The sequence below is a fragment of the Siniperca chuatsi genome, linkage group LG2 (genome assembly GCF_020085105.1).
Source record: "Siniperca chuatsi isolate FFG_IHB_CAS linkage group LG2, ASM2008510v1, whole genome shotgun sequence".
NCBI classification, from domain to species: Eukaryota; Metazoa; Chordata; class Actinopteri; order Centrarchiformes; family Sinipercidae; genus Siniperca; species Siniperca chuatsi.
In genome coordinates, this window is record NC_058043.1 from 5,101,423 (window position 1) to 5,116,687 (window position 15,265).

The window sequence follows — 15,265 nt, forward strand, 5'->3', positions numbered from 1 at the left end:
CATTCTCCCCAAAAGTAAAAAATTGGCTAAAAGAGAATGAAATTTGAATGATGTGCTCCATTTCTTTGAGTATAACTTCCTGGAATGGTTTTTACCCAGAGTGGCATGATTTTGTCCACAGTCCGGCCAACATTTAGACCCCGATGTTTTTTTTTTTAACTTTCTGGACAGAACTAATGCTTCTTGATCGTCTCCTATTCTTATTTAGTGCTATTATTTATAATAATGTATTTAAAATAGATGCTGTATATAATGTCTTAAGGTAATACAACCATAATTGCACAACCAAAAATTATTTCCAGTTGATAATGAATTCATTTCCAATAAAAAACCCCACTTGATTCAGATTGGCTGGAGGGGGACACCTTTGACACAAGCGTTTGGTTGTCGTTCTGCATTAATGCTCTGATCACAACACATGATGTCCCCTGCATGTGCAACATTGTCTATAAATGTTTTCATCTATTTTGAGATGAAACGTTTAGTATTTTAGGTGGCAGCCACAGTCCTGTTCTATTAATTTAGAAATGAGAACTGTTGTTGCACGGCCAGACCAGCAGGAGGCAGTGGTTGCGCCAAAGGTTAGGCAGCTTGTTGGCAACTATGAAGATGATTGCTTTTATACCCCGACTGGTTGGATGATTACATGCACGACAATGTGTAATGTTCTGTTCAGTGACAACAGACAGAGGATCATTGGGAAACTCTCACTGTGACGAAAGGCAGAACAAGAACATCTGAATCTTTTACGTATCAAAAGTCCTTTCTCTATTTGTCAGAGGTGAGTGGACTGAGAAACCTGCTCTTTATCAGCAACACTTCCTCTAAAGAACAAAACCAGTCCTTTTGAGTTGAGTGTATTTTGGAATAAAATTCAACATCTGTAGCTCAACTTCAAGATAAAAGATGAATATGTTTCTATGTCTGTAACAAAGTTTCTAAAACATGGCCACAGTCACATTTGGATTCCCAAATTTTAAATTCACTCCATGAAGACAATATTTGAAATAACCTACATACACTCAGTGGCCACTTTATTGGGTACACCTGTACAATCCTAATGCAATCCAATACAACTGCCTATAATAATTTTTGTTGACACTGCCATAGAGGTGTTAATTCAATTATATGTTCTAGCATTGAGGTCATTGCTAGTGATGGTTTTGTACTGGACTGCATTATGTCGAGAGATGCTTCTAATATTTTCAAAAATATTCTGATACTAAGTTAAATTTAGTTCATCTCTACTTGTGTCAAAGTCTGAGCTCGCTGCTGACCCACAACATGCTGCCAGAAGTTTTGTTTATGGCAGTATTTTTGTTTGTTTTTGCTGTGATCTGTGCTTTTACGTCTCAGGTCTGTATTTAAAAGTCATGAAGTGAAAACACACTTCGTCTGCTCACATTAGCTCCAAGTTGGCTTTATGAAACAGTTAAATCCTGGTTTAATCGGTCAGGCTCATTCAAGACAGGATTTTCACAATAAAGCAGGTCACCTTTATGAAACACCCCGCTGATGTATCATATTCATCTGTACGGAGAAGTGTGTGCCATTCACATCATTTCTACCTAACTTTGATAGCATTTTCACATCATACCAACAATGAGGTGAAACTAATTAACAAGCACAACAGTATTAACCATCATACATCAATTGTAGTTTTAATGTTAAAGCTTAAATGTGTCTCGGAATGTCTCTGTGGGAAATTTTCAGGCAGGCTATACAAAGTTGTTTTTTCCCCCATTTTCTTGCTGTTCAATTAGTATTCGTGGACCAACAATTCAAGACAAGATTAAGGAGATTTACTTGTTCTTTTAATTATACTGGTATACGGTAACACAACTGTTCCTGGAGCAGGTAGTGTGTGTTTGGTAAGCAGTCAAATGTAGATTAACTGTGTAGACGAGACTACTGACAAGCAGAGTTACATAATTCATAAGGTTCATAAGGACACAAGTCCTTCCTTTTAATTCTTATATGTTGTATATGCATGTGCTTAAAAACACACTGATACTGTGTTAGAAATCCACATCTCTTATATCTACAAACACACACACATGCACACAGGCATGGACACACGAGCACAAACGCACCACTGTAACCATTCATTCCATACACTGGCACATAAAACCCCACAACAGACACACTTCTAATTGCAAAGAAACACACACACTAGCTGTCCTGCTGAATAAGGTCTTTGGCTTTTTGCAGGTTGTGATCGACGGCTCCATCTAAGAACTGAACCCAGGTCAGCTGTGATTCCCCACACACATGACTGGACCTGTACAGGTGGAAAGGAGTGGAGGGTTGTGAAAAACATAAACAAAGACAATAAAGAAAATTCAGGTTTTTATATAGATTATATTCTATTTATTAAAACCTTTTTACAAAGTTATGTCCATCATCAACCAAGCCAACTTTTTTCAGATGGCTCCATGGCCGTTATGAAGAAACAGGAAATGAACAAGCTGCCTGGATCGGTTTTTCATCTGACCTGATAAAATGAACTGACAGGATGATGTGTCAGCTTTACAGACACACCACCTCTAACACACCCAACAACTTTCTCTGGGATTCCAGGTAATGTTACTTTGCATTGATCTTTTTCTTCATCGATCCTTTATCTCAACTTCAGCACTGATTTGTTGCCGTTAAAAGTATCATCCCAGTGGTTTTCCATGTTAATTAATTACAAATTGAATTTACAGAAAACTTTCGGAAGAAGTTTTTATGATGTCAAAGAACAATCATTATGTTTGTATTAGCTTGGTCTAAATACTGTAGGTGAATCAATCTTACCTGATGATCTCCAGAACTTTCTTTAATAGGGCTGCCAATTTAGACACCTGTAGAGAAACACACTTGTATTTATATATTTATTTATTATTGATTTATATGGTTTTTTTTTTATATTTATACATTTATATGTTTGGAAAAACGAAATGTATGATGGCAAAACAGTTCAGTTTTGAAATGGTAATGGGCGGTAGTGACTACCTTAAGCTCTAAAAATACTCCCTTTAAATTAATCCGTGTACATTCATCTCAATTGATTTCCTATTCTGAAATGAAAATCGGAAGATTAAATTATCAATGCTTGTAACGTTTTAGAAAAAGAAATAGAGCCGTTTTCTATTTAATTCTGTCCTCAAAATAGAATTTTCTGTTTTTTCCTTGTCACAGATTTTAATGTGGTGAGTCAAACATAAAAAATCCAGTTTCCATTACTACAAAATGCTAAATTGGGGTGATTTTAAATTATCTTTGTTATCAAAAGGTGAACCGAAAGCATTCATTGTCGGTTTTTTTATCTATGATTTTTAGCCTGAGTAGCAGCAGGTCGGGGCTATAGTAAAAATAAAGAAATTATAACAATTAGTAATTTTCAACTGAACTCAGCTGAAGGTACGGGGGGAAGGGCTTCAGGGTTGTGGACTGACGAAGAGACCTGCATATTTGCTTGATACTGCTCGCGATCTTAACGAGATACATTCATATTTATCAAATGAATAACAGTTGGCAAGAGCGAGCGCTCTTCTGGTATGCCTGCTTGACTGTCTCGGCCCCGAGGGGTGCATTGCACGCCCCCAGCTTAATGCTTGCCCCCCACACACAGTGAACCATTTATTGTATTCAGTTAACATTTCCAAAACCATAGTTTATGTTCTGTTCATATATAGGCTAGCCTACAAGGTTTTTATTTGCAACCGGGACATTTTTCCACCTGAGAGGATACTTATTGTTAGCAGCTTTTATCAGTAGGCAAATTTTCAACCAACTAATCAACAACAGACTGTGCATTGCCAGGCTAATTCCACACTTCTATTAGTATGACAGTGGAAGAAAACTCTCCTATGGAATTTCAAGCCAACAACATGCTGCCATCAACTTTTATAATAGGTAGGTAGAGTCCTCGATATGTGCTGTTGTAGGTCTAAGTGGCGTATAGCTTTGAGTATTCATTGGGCCACAGGATTAGTGGATGTGATATATTCAACAGAGGATGTGCGATCATTTTGCAGCCAATTCATATGGAAGTTGGAAAAGTTTAGAATTTGAGAAATTACATGGGCCTGGATAGGCTATTAAGCTTGATAAAATAGTCTGGAGTTTACTCCGCATACTGTAGGCAGACCACTGTTGTCTTGCACTTATTCTGTTCGAGCCATTCTGTGCTTATTTAGGCTATAGACTGGACACAGCCTACGTATAACTCAACTGTCAATGTTGTAGCTGTTGTTAATAACGCTGAAGGATTAGGGATAATACTAACCTTTCGTGTCAGAAAATGCTTGTACACAGATTGTACACGGATTGTACACGAATGAAACCCCCATATTGCACAACAGTTTGTGTTGAAACTGACAGGCCAGGACGTGTAACTAAATTACTCACAGGAGCAGATGACATGATCACTTAATGTCACGTTACTACTGAAGCAACGCAACCAACCCCAACTCCACCTGTTCTGACTGCAACAGACGTCTGTCTGTCCTTCAGTCAAACTTAAGCTTTAAGACAAGTTGGGCCTGTTGGGTTGGGCGTCTGTGTCAAAAAGTCAAAATGTCAATCACATTTTCCGAGAGCCCAAGGTGACTGGTGAACCCAAAGATGATGAAAAATGATATAAAACAGAGAAAAGCAGCAAATCCTCACACTGGAGAAGCAGGAACCTGCAAATGTTTGTAATCTTTGCTTAAAAAATGACTGAAACACCCAGGCTGCTGAATTTCAATCAATTAGGATAACTGCGCGGTGCGAACTATGACATCCGTGATCAGAGATTGTGATGCAGCACAGACTGAGTGGTTCTCTATAAGACAGGAACAGCACAGTCAAAAGGCATTTACTTACCTTGATGACCTGCTGGAATTTTGACTTCACACAAATTTAAAAAAAAGGTACCTGTCGCCTCAAGTTCTTCATCTAACCAGCTCACTGTGGTTGCTGCGTTTTTTTGCCTTTCTTCACTGCAATATTTTCTCTTGAAAACCTGATCTGTCAAATTTTTATCAAAGAGGAGTCACAGCTAACACACAACTTAGCCCTGACCACAAAGACATGCTGTAATTATCAAAGAACAACTAGTGACACTTCGGTCTATTTCACCTTTCAAACACACGCAAAAGTATTATGTTCTTCAGACTTTTGTTTGGTCATTTGATTTAAAAAGCAGCAGCAATTTTGAGTGAGAAGTTTATTTAATTTAAATTCAAATAATTTACTTGTATTTATGATTCATGTCCATCATTTAAATATTGCATTTTGATGATTAATAAATGATTTATTATTTACATGATTGACGATCAATTCAAGAAATTGCTTAAAATTTGCTTTTCTAAAATCCCTAGTAAAGACATGGCGTATAGTGTAAGCTGATGTTTATTTTTGATTAATAAAAAGACATGGACTTTATTTATTGCCTTTTGTGTATAGCATTCAGACTTTTGAATGTGTTCTATTGTATTTTTTGTTTTTACACAGTTATCAAGTTGTTTATATGTGTGTTTGGATGTGCGAGTGTGTGTGTGTGTGTGTCTTACGTTGGTCTCTACTCCACTGTAGTCCATGGGCGGGTAGAGACAGAGAGCCAAATCATCAACACTGAGGAGAAAAGACTTTTCATGACTGTGTTCATTTTGAAACTCACTGTAAAACTTCATTTTCATGAAAAAATCAAATAAAAGCAGCTTATTGAGCAAAGGGGTGGTAAAATGGTGGATTAAGTGTTTGATGTGTTACAATCCAGCTCCATTCTTTCAAAATCACAAACAACAGGAACAACCAGTATGAATGCATAAAAACATGCACCGTCTCATTCGAACTGTTTTTCCATGCCCTAAAGTCTCAGTTACAGGTGTGTAGAAAGGAAGAGCCTTCTTGCACACGTGCATTTAACTTGTTACCGCAGTGCAGAACAAACAGTTTAACTATTTTAATGCATCATGACTTGGTTGGAACTGTTGCAAGGTTATCCCATTTACAATTTACAGCTACATATTCTGTTTGGTGAGAAGATACCAACAAACCAAGAACGTTATATTATATTATATTATTAATTAATTAATTACGGTAATTTAATGCTGCAATTTAGTGCAGTTCTTTTCAGTCTTGAAGTTGGCAAACCAGTTTCTATTAGGGCAGTACAGGTTAAAAAAAAAGATTATAATTCAACTAACTTGAAAACATGACTGTGTGTGTGTGTGTGTGTGCGTGTTCCTACCCAGGACTGATCTCCTTGGTGATGTCAGCCAGGTCGTCGAGCTGAGCCAGGTTCTGAGGCGTGGTAACGTCACCGTTGGCTTTGATGGCCGACGTCAGCTTCCTCAGGCACGCCGCAGACGCCTTCATCAGCCCCTGGCACGGACCGATCACACGCCGGTCCATCTCTGACCAATAAGTGTCCTGGTTGCCTCGCGGCTCACCCCCTTCCTGGTCATCGTCGAGGACGTCGCTGAACGGGTCGTCGGCCTCGGATAACGCCTGGGTGGGGGTGCAATAATCTTTCTGTGAGCAAGATCACTGCCAGAATTGGGAACTGCTATAAACTTGGTCAAGACTAGGCCTTTTGCGATAATTATGTTAATTGATTTATTCTACCATATTTGCAAATCATTTTTGCTGACCTCGATATTGCCCATTGTGTTTACAAGCATGTTTGTTTACATAACCAACATTTTAGCCAATACGATGCCTGAACGAACAGCAGGGTTTTCCCTACCATTATAAGACTTGGGGCGCAGCACTTAAGCATTTTTTTCACAGCGCCTATGAATAAACAGAAAAAACTATGCTGAGACACGTTTTGCTGTCATTTCTGGTCACGTTGCTTCTGTCCTCTGTGTGGAGTTTCACGGTGGGTGGGGCTCCGGCAGCTCCTCTCTCAATACACACACACACACACACACACACACACACACACACACACACACACACACACACACACACACACACACACACAGTGTTACCAACTTGCCGACTAGATTGAGCGACTTTTCAGACCTTCTTATTTCTAAAAAGCGACTAGCGACAAATTTAGCGACCTATTCAGACCATCATAAAGGCAAGAAATATATTCATATATTATATTGTAATTCATTCCCATGCATGCTGCTCAGAGTAATCGCAGTCATCGGCTCTTCTGCCAACAGCGCCGGGTCTCGTCTCTCCTCTTGCGCCGTGTGCAGACAGTCAGTAGGCGTGTGAGGCAGCAGGTTTGAGCTTCTCTTTCACTCTTTCTCTGCGGATCTCTGGATTACAGTGTTCCTATGGCTTGTAAATAGTTTGTTTGATCTTCTCCCTCCCTTTGTAGATTTTTTAAAAAACTTTTTTTACTTCAAATATACAATGTCCCTGTAGTGATTTTGTAATTATTTGGCTAAAGATTTCTCTATCTCTCCCTTGCTGCAGCAGACACAATCCCTATGCTTTATGCAGATGAATGTGATGGAATGCCATGCAAATGCCCTTAAAATGACAATAATATTGTTTATCGCACTTATTGCTGGGACAATATATTGTCCAACAAAAGTAGTTATCGTGACAGGCGTAGTCAAGACTTGACCAGCCTGGTTACATTCTATATTTTTCTTGTCAACAAACCCCATGAAAAGACCAAAACCAACAATGATCCTACTAACAATATTGTGTGTGTATCCAAAGCCTGATATATCTTATTCCTCTGTGCCATAGAGCGCCATTGTTGTCCAAAAACACATCAACGAACCACACTGTTGCATTGGGTGACATGTCCCTTCATTACCATGAACACACACATTGTAGTTTATTTTGACTCAGTCCCACATACACCGTCCTGCTGCCGGAAATACTCACCAATAACGTATTAATCCACCACTGAAAATAGCCCCCAACAAATGCTTCACTTTGAATAACATTTGGAATAACTTCAGTGCCCAGCTGTTTTAGGAAATTATTGAGACTTTTTCAAAATGAAACTATACACTCGTGTTATATATACATGTTTTTAAAGATTTATGTCTTCAATATGGACCAATGGGTTTGGGGTTGAGTGCCACAGACAGGGTAGGGGATGGGATTTATTGAGAATAATTAGGGAATATATTTAATCTCTATTTCTGTTACAGAAGAGAAACTTGGGGCAGCAGAGTGGTGAGTATATCATAACTTTGTGTACTGGTTAAATTAGTTTACATCATCCTGAATTTATCAAGACAAACGTAAACATGGAGTAAAAAAAACAGGAGATGAGGAAACAGGGAGGCTTCTCACTAAAATATGATTAGATATTGCAAAACAGGAAAAACTGAGAATAAAAGGCCTGTCGTTTTTATGAGTCTGTTTCAAGTAAAGGCCTGGAGATACATACAGATTAGCCTGGACACTATTTGAGAATTCATGGTGTGTATGTGTCTGTTTACCTGTTCAATTTCCTCTATGGCGTCTTTTACAACTCCAATCTGAGCAGACAGAACCACCAGCACTGCTGCCTTATTATCTGTGGAACACACATGTTTTTCATCAATAAACCTGTAATTAACATCTTGCAAAACTCCAAGACAAAAGAACAGACATAAGATCTAAAAGACAATTTTTACTTAAAAGAAGATGGTCTCACATTTATCAAATCCTCTTAGAAATAACTGCTGATTCACACATCAGGAGGAAGTATAAAGCTCTGCACATCTGATTTAATTGTAATATAGAATAAATGAGTAGTAAATCACAGATTGAAGTCATATTCAGCTGTAGAAACACACCAGCCCCTAATTACATATTTAAAATTTGCATTTATGTGTGCAGTGACTCTACAAAGCTACAGTAACTGTAAAAGGAAAGGTTTGTGCAGTAGGGCTGCAAATAAAAATTATTTTCATCAACTGTTATACTGGTAATATGACGTCTACACTGTCCAAGCATTCACTTACATTTTTTGCCTCCATAAAGAGATCACGTCTTTGGGATTTTAAGTAGGCAATTCATTCAAATTCCATAATTTCAAGGTGACACTGACTGTGCAGTCAACAGTATACAACTGTTATTTAGTTTGTGATCCACTGTTAAATATTTCACATTAATGACAGCAAAAGCATGTCTGTATAGATTTGTTTCAGTTGGTCCTCTGGGTTTATTAGCAGGAAGGAGTTCACTACAAACTCATAATCATGTTTTTGTTTATGTAAAAATCAAATATTTCAAAATGTAAATATGGTGAGTGAAATTAAAATGCAGTTATGCTTTGACACAGAGGATGAAGACAATCTTGAAGAGGGTGTAACGTGGCTCCCTGGCAAACTCAGATTGCTGCAGCCAGGATCTCAACTAATACTAAAAAAATAAATCACATTGCTTCATTGCTCGTGACACTGCACTGACTACCTGTATATTTTAGAATTACATAACCCATAATCACAAAGCAAAATAAAACTTGCAACATCTTTTTGGCAAAATTAATACAAAATAAATCACATTTACATATTTACAGATCTTCTACTGCCTCTAAACTTGGACTAACCTCCCTCTTGATCTAGCCCGCTTAAATATCTGGCTTTTGGAGTAATCTGACATTCTCAGACTTGTTTTTTTTTTCTTTGCCATTAATTAATATTTTCCCCCTATTTATTGTTTGTTTTTATGTTTTAGATATTGTTATTAAAACTTTGATTCATTATTCTTTTATTTCTATTCTACAACTAAAAAACTAAATCAATAAATACTGGCTATACACAAAACACACAATTATCCACAGTTTTACAGTCAACAATATGGTTATTATTTAATTCCCAGGGTGGACTTTGGTACATAAGCGTGAGATTTAACTTCCTCATTCACATACAGACTCCTTATTAAATGTGGACAATATAGTAAAAAATAACTAGACTTTGTTACAAACAAAATGTGCAGTCTGACTTTCAGTACAACATCACCACCTGCAGGTTGAAGTCATAACAACTGCTATTACCTGCTGCCATCATAAATGCAAATACTACTACCGAAACTTCTAACATTAACACTTCTACTGTTACTATAACTTTAGAATATAATATAGGGGCAGGGTTTGAGGTTTGAACAGCAACTAATTGTATTTGTAACTATCTATAAATAACAAATCGCCTTCTGAATCTTAACACTTTTAATTTTTTAATCAACTGACCTTGTGGCAGCTGGGCAAACTGGTCGCAGGCTGACCACACACCCCCTGTTGATGTCAACTGTTCCTGGGTCAGACTAGAGGTGAGCAGAGGATGAGGAAGAGAGGTGGAGGAAGTCAGATTAAAAGCAAACAGAGAGAGAAAGAGGGAGGAGAAACAAAAAAGGAACATTCCTTAAAACATTTTTTTTATTATTTTGCTGAAAACAAAAATGTAATACTCTTTCTGTAGACTGAAAAGAGTCTGAACAACATGTCTGAAAGTTTACTGTAGGTGCTGCATGAGCAACAGTGCATACCATTTTTTATTGTTTAAGAACTAAATAAAAGTAGATTTAATGTTACTTTTTTTGACACTGATCAACAGAAAAAGATCCTTTAAGGCCAAAGTGTAAACAGATCTCTATAAAATGATCTAAAGTCATAACAGATATAAAATACTAAATACATGTTTGCATAAGTATTCACCACTTCCAAGTCAGTATTTAGTAGATGCACCTTTAAATCCAATTGGTGTGAAGAGATTTAGATTTAGGTGTGTCCTCTTAAAGGGGGTTAACACTTATGCAAACATGTATTTTGTATTTATAATTCATTCATCTGTTTTTACTTTGACATAAAAGTATTTTTTTTCCTGTTGTTCAGTGTCAAGAAAGCCACATGAAATCTACTTAAATTCAGTGTTGTAAAACAATAAAACATGTAAACTTTCAAGGGGGTGAATACTCTTTATAGGCAAGTTATGACGATAGTGAAACAGTGTGTGCATGTGTTTTTACCATGATGCCAGAACGTTGACATTAATACAAAAGTTATCATTTAGTTATTTCATACTGATACAATACCACAGATAACAGAAGACAAATCATGTTGATTATGTCTGTGTTAAAGACACACCTGTATTCATAAAGTTATGTACCAATTAAAATTTTTCACAACAATAATAAACAACTAAATTTCAGGTATTATGACAACACTAATGAGCATGTGTGTTTGTGTCTTTATTAAATTTTGTTCTACTGTGGCTATGAATTAAAACGTACTATGCTATCTTATATTAACTCTGTGTTTGTGTGTGCATGTACCTCTGTAGCGGTGAGCTCAGTATGACCTCCGCCAGCTGTGCGACTCCCTCCAGAACCTCGACTGTGGCGTCTCTGACCTGTCGCCGCAGACTGACACCTGAGGCACAGAGAGGAGAGATGACAGAAACACAACGGAGATAAGCTCAAGTCAAGATGCGACAAAGATTTTTATATCTATTCACAAAATCTCAAACAGCAAGCTTTGGGCAGAATCTTCCTGGTTACTCAACATCAAGTATAGTCTGTGTTTCACTGGAGTTTTAACATCCTGTGATTGTCTACATGTACATTTGCAGGGCTGCAGGAAATGCTTATCTGCTTGACTGAAGCACAGCTAACTAGCCAATTCCTGGACTGGTGGCGTTACCTTGGCTCTTCGGTAGCCAGTAATACACTGTAGACAGAGTCAGAACACTCTTCAGGAAGGAGTCTGCTAACTTCTCTACATCCTGCAGAGAGGAATACGGAAAGAGAAATAGAAAACACAAATATGTTGGGAGTTACAATAGAACGTTTATGTGGCAATTAAAGAGCTTGGGAAATATAATTTCTTTAACAACTTTCTAGCCCTGATGTGATAAAATCCCCAAATGCTGGCACTGTCCTATCAAATATGCAATATTCTTTTGCTGCCATCTGCAGAGCTGGTGGCACAAACTGAATGAAGTGATCAGGAAAGCTGGCTCTTTGTGGTGACTAGCCTGGAGCCCTTAGAGATGGTAGTCAAGAGGAGGGGGATTATGAAGAACATTTAAACTCCCATTTAATCTACAATTTACTTGTCAAAAAGTGAAGCATTTAAGCAAGATACTTATTCAGCTTCATGATACAAGAGGTAATTCCTGCCAGCTGCCATCACTCAGCAAACCAAGCATTATCTTTGTATACAGAGTTTTTAGCATGGTTCAAGTTTTAGTTAATTTGCTAGTGAAAAATATATAGTTGTTAGTTTTGGTCTACCTCGTCTTTATGTTATTTGTTTTGTGAATGATGTACTCATCTATCTAAACTCACACTTCTTCTCACATGTTGCGTTTATCAAGGTGTCTTGTTGCGGATCATAACTGGTACAATATGACCTCAGCAAGACAGCATTATGATACCAATAATAATCTGACCTGTTGTGAAGGCAGTGGCGGTTTGGAGAAGGCCAGGCTGAGTTTAGTGGCTTCCTGGGACACTGCCTTCACTGCCTGGTCTGAGGACAGAAGAGACAGTTACATCACATTATAAAGTCCCACTAAATGGCTTTGACACAGACATGTAATGGCCAGTAGCAGAACAAGCTATCCAGGGTAACAGGATGGAAAATTTTGCTATTCACAGGCCTTAATGGAAGCTGGAAATGGGAACAGGAGGAGGAGGAGGTCATGATAAACTATACTCAACTCAGAGTGTCCCAGAAGTTGGAGAGGTTGAACGCTCCATCTGACTCATTGGACTCCCCATCTGTGGAGGAAAATGAGCATTCGGTTAGGCAAATCTTCTGTCTTCCAGGTTAAAATTATGAACAAATACCATACTCAAATGCCAAAATGAAGAAGGAACCAAACCCGTGTTTATTGACTGACTGACGTTTAAAAAGGCAATATCCCATAATTGTTATTATTATTAAGAAAAAATGGCTAGGGCTGAAGCAATTACTGAAATAATCAATTAGTCAATGATGGGCATTTTTCACTCTTTTTTTTTAACATTTAATAGACAAAAAAATTACAGATTAATTGCTAATGAAATTGTCGTTAGTTGCAGCCCTAAAATGGTTACAGACTGCTGTGGGTGGCATTATGGTGTTAATAACTTGAAAAATATGAGCATTTATGGATTTTTGGCAGAAGAGCAATATTGTGTTCACATAACATTACTCCCCCTGTATGCTTGTTTTTTGTAGGTTGTTTTCTCTTGTTGTCTGATTCTTAATAATTGCTGCTTTTGATTACACGCAGGTTTTTATTATGTTGTCCATTTTGTATACAGTCAGAGATTTAACCATATCGTTTAAATCATAGTAGCTATACCTTTCAATATTTCTGGGTGTATTAGGTTATTGTGTGCAATTTTTTGCATCATTGTGGTGAAGGTTTCTTGATTTGTCATGCATTTACTTCACTGGATTAAACAAAAACAGAAATTTCCATCTGGTTATTTTATCCATGAACAGTTTGTTTTTCCAGAAAACTAGCTGGATCATGATATACAGTATACTGATATGGCAATATAAAATTATATATACTCTGACAGCAGATTTTTTCCAAATGACCCACTCAAGTTTCAAAACTGTTTTTATGGTCATTTTAGAGGCTGCAGTTTGTGCTGTTGAACTGTACTGCGTTATTTCTACTATTTTAACCACCAGATTAGATCACTGAGGGATGACTAAATAGAAAAACACCTCGCAATACAATTTAACAGCAACACAAACTAACGTGAATTGCTAATACTTATTACTAAAAACCTTCATAAAAATTTAGCATAGCTATTTAACTAGTGCAGAACGGTTGCCTTAGCTAGCTTTAGCTGAGTGTAGGTTACCTAATAAACGGACAAGTGAGTATTTATGTCAAGCTGTCCCAGAGACTTCAGAAGGAAATTTGACAACTTGGTAGTAGTTTAGCAAACAAACAAGAAGCTAACACTGCAGCATAAAACTCGTTAACGCTGACTCTGTGAAATTAAAAACAGAAATTCACAGCGGAGAAACCGAGCCCAGCGTACATTAAAAAAAAAACACAAAACAACGTTTAGTTTTAGTTAAAGCTAAGGTTGGCACATTTAGCTTGACGTGCGCTAGCATCATATACTGTATGAAACAAGCATAGCATGGTTATGCTATAACAAGCTAGCATGCGTATAACTAGGTTAGAGGCCAACTATTTGTGCTGCTTCATATCTAATGTGTCTTTTTTTTTTTACCTCTGACTCGGTCTCTAATACACTGGATGGAGTTCAGTAGATTTCGTAAAGGCACAGTCACATTTCCACCACAATTATCAGCACTCATGTCACCAAAGTTTTTCGACAGCTAGATACATGCGTATACTTGCGTGTTGTGGAACTACAGAAGAGCAGGATGTTGAGCCGGGGACAGTTATAAAGGAAGCACCGACACTGAAAAACACATTTAAAACGTTTTAGTGACGCCTTGTGGTGAAAGTATTGCAAGCTGAAACCGACTCCACTACGTTAAAAAAAAAAATCTGTTTTTAAGAACCCGTGTGATAATGGTGGGCTTATCTTTTTTTCCTTCGTAACAACTTAAAAATACATTTGAAGAAACTATTTTTTTTTAAAGCACCGACCTCAATTTGGAATACACATTTTAAAAAACTGCTTAAATAATAATAATACTGCAAAAAAATGTTTTATTTGTCTAACTTTCATAAGCAAATGCTTCTTTCCTGGTCCTTAATTTATAAAAATGTTTTTTTTTTCTCTCCATAGTATATTTTGAATAGAATTTTGTAGGCTACAATAACAAATCATTATTTTTTTAAGAACTGGTTTCAGCATAAAATAGCTATACCTGTGCAATACCTGGTTAATCAATGACTCAATTCTCAAATATATTTCTAATTCTTAAATAGGCGTAACATTTGTGACAATCCCTTTGGTGTTATAGTGCTTCTAAGTAGCCTAAGAACAATTTTGAAGAGTATTTCTAGTCTGTAGTAGTGTATTGCTACTTTTACTTAAGTAAAAGATCTGAATACTTCTTCCACCATCACAGACTTCCACTAACCGCAGCTCTGTGACGGGACATGAAGTCTGGTCTCCTGGGACAGGGCTGCTCACAGGGCTGCACGGTGGCTCAGGAAGGACCGGTGGTCGTCGGTATGTGGAGTTTGCCTGTTCTTCCCGTGTCATGCAGGATAGGTGAATAACTCATTATGAATTTGGATTTTTGTTTAATTAATATTGTTTCAACAATATCTGCACGGCATTATGCTAGGTTTGCTTTATTTTACAATAAATCCTCAAATGAGATTACCTGTATCAATTATAATATTTGACTGAACTGTAAAGGATTGTTCATATTTCAAGGGAAAGGTAA

The 15,265-nt window shown here is 37.2% G+C and overlaps 1 protein-coding gene across 1 annotated transcript; it reads right to left on the reverse strand.

The window, feature by feature from the left end:
* Window positions 1-1,635: 1,635 nt before the first annotated feature.
* Window positions 1,636-14,286, reverse strand: ccndbp1 (cyclin D-type binding-protein 1). The gene is made up of 11 exons (XM_044221651.1): window positions 14,128-14,286; window positions 12,604-12,663; window positions 12,333-12,412; window positions 11,582-11,663; window positions 11,215-11,311; window positions 10,133-10,206; window positions 8,400-8,476; window positions 6,224-6,483; window positions 5,544-5,604; window positions 2,800-2,846; window positions 1,636-2,281 (listed from the first exon to the last, which is right to left on the reverse strand). Exons 1-11 carry the CDS (start codon window positions 14,213-14,215, stop codon window positions 2,173-2,175), a joined length of 1,035 nt encoding a protein of 344 aa, XP_044077586.1. The 5' UTR covers window positions 14,216-14,286; the 3' UTR covers window positions 1,636-2,172.
* Window positions 14,287-15,265: the final 979 nt, after the last annotated feature.

What these genes read in the sequence shown, in the direction of transcription:
- ccndbp1 (XM_044221651.1), bottom strand. Translation starts at nt 14,215, where the DNA reads ATGAGTGCTGATAATTGTGGTGGAAATGTGACTGTGCCTTTACGAAAT. An exon ending in CGCCACTGCCTTCACAACAG is followed by an intron (nt 11,664 to 12,332) that starts GTCAGATTATTA and finishes TCCTCTCTGCAG; the next exon opens with GATGTAGAGAAGTTAGCAGA. An exon ending in AAAGTTCTGGAGATCATCAG is followed by an intron (nt 2,282 to 2,799) that starts GTAAGATTGATT and finishes CCACCTGTACAG; the next exon opens with GTCCAGTCATGTGTGTGGGG.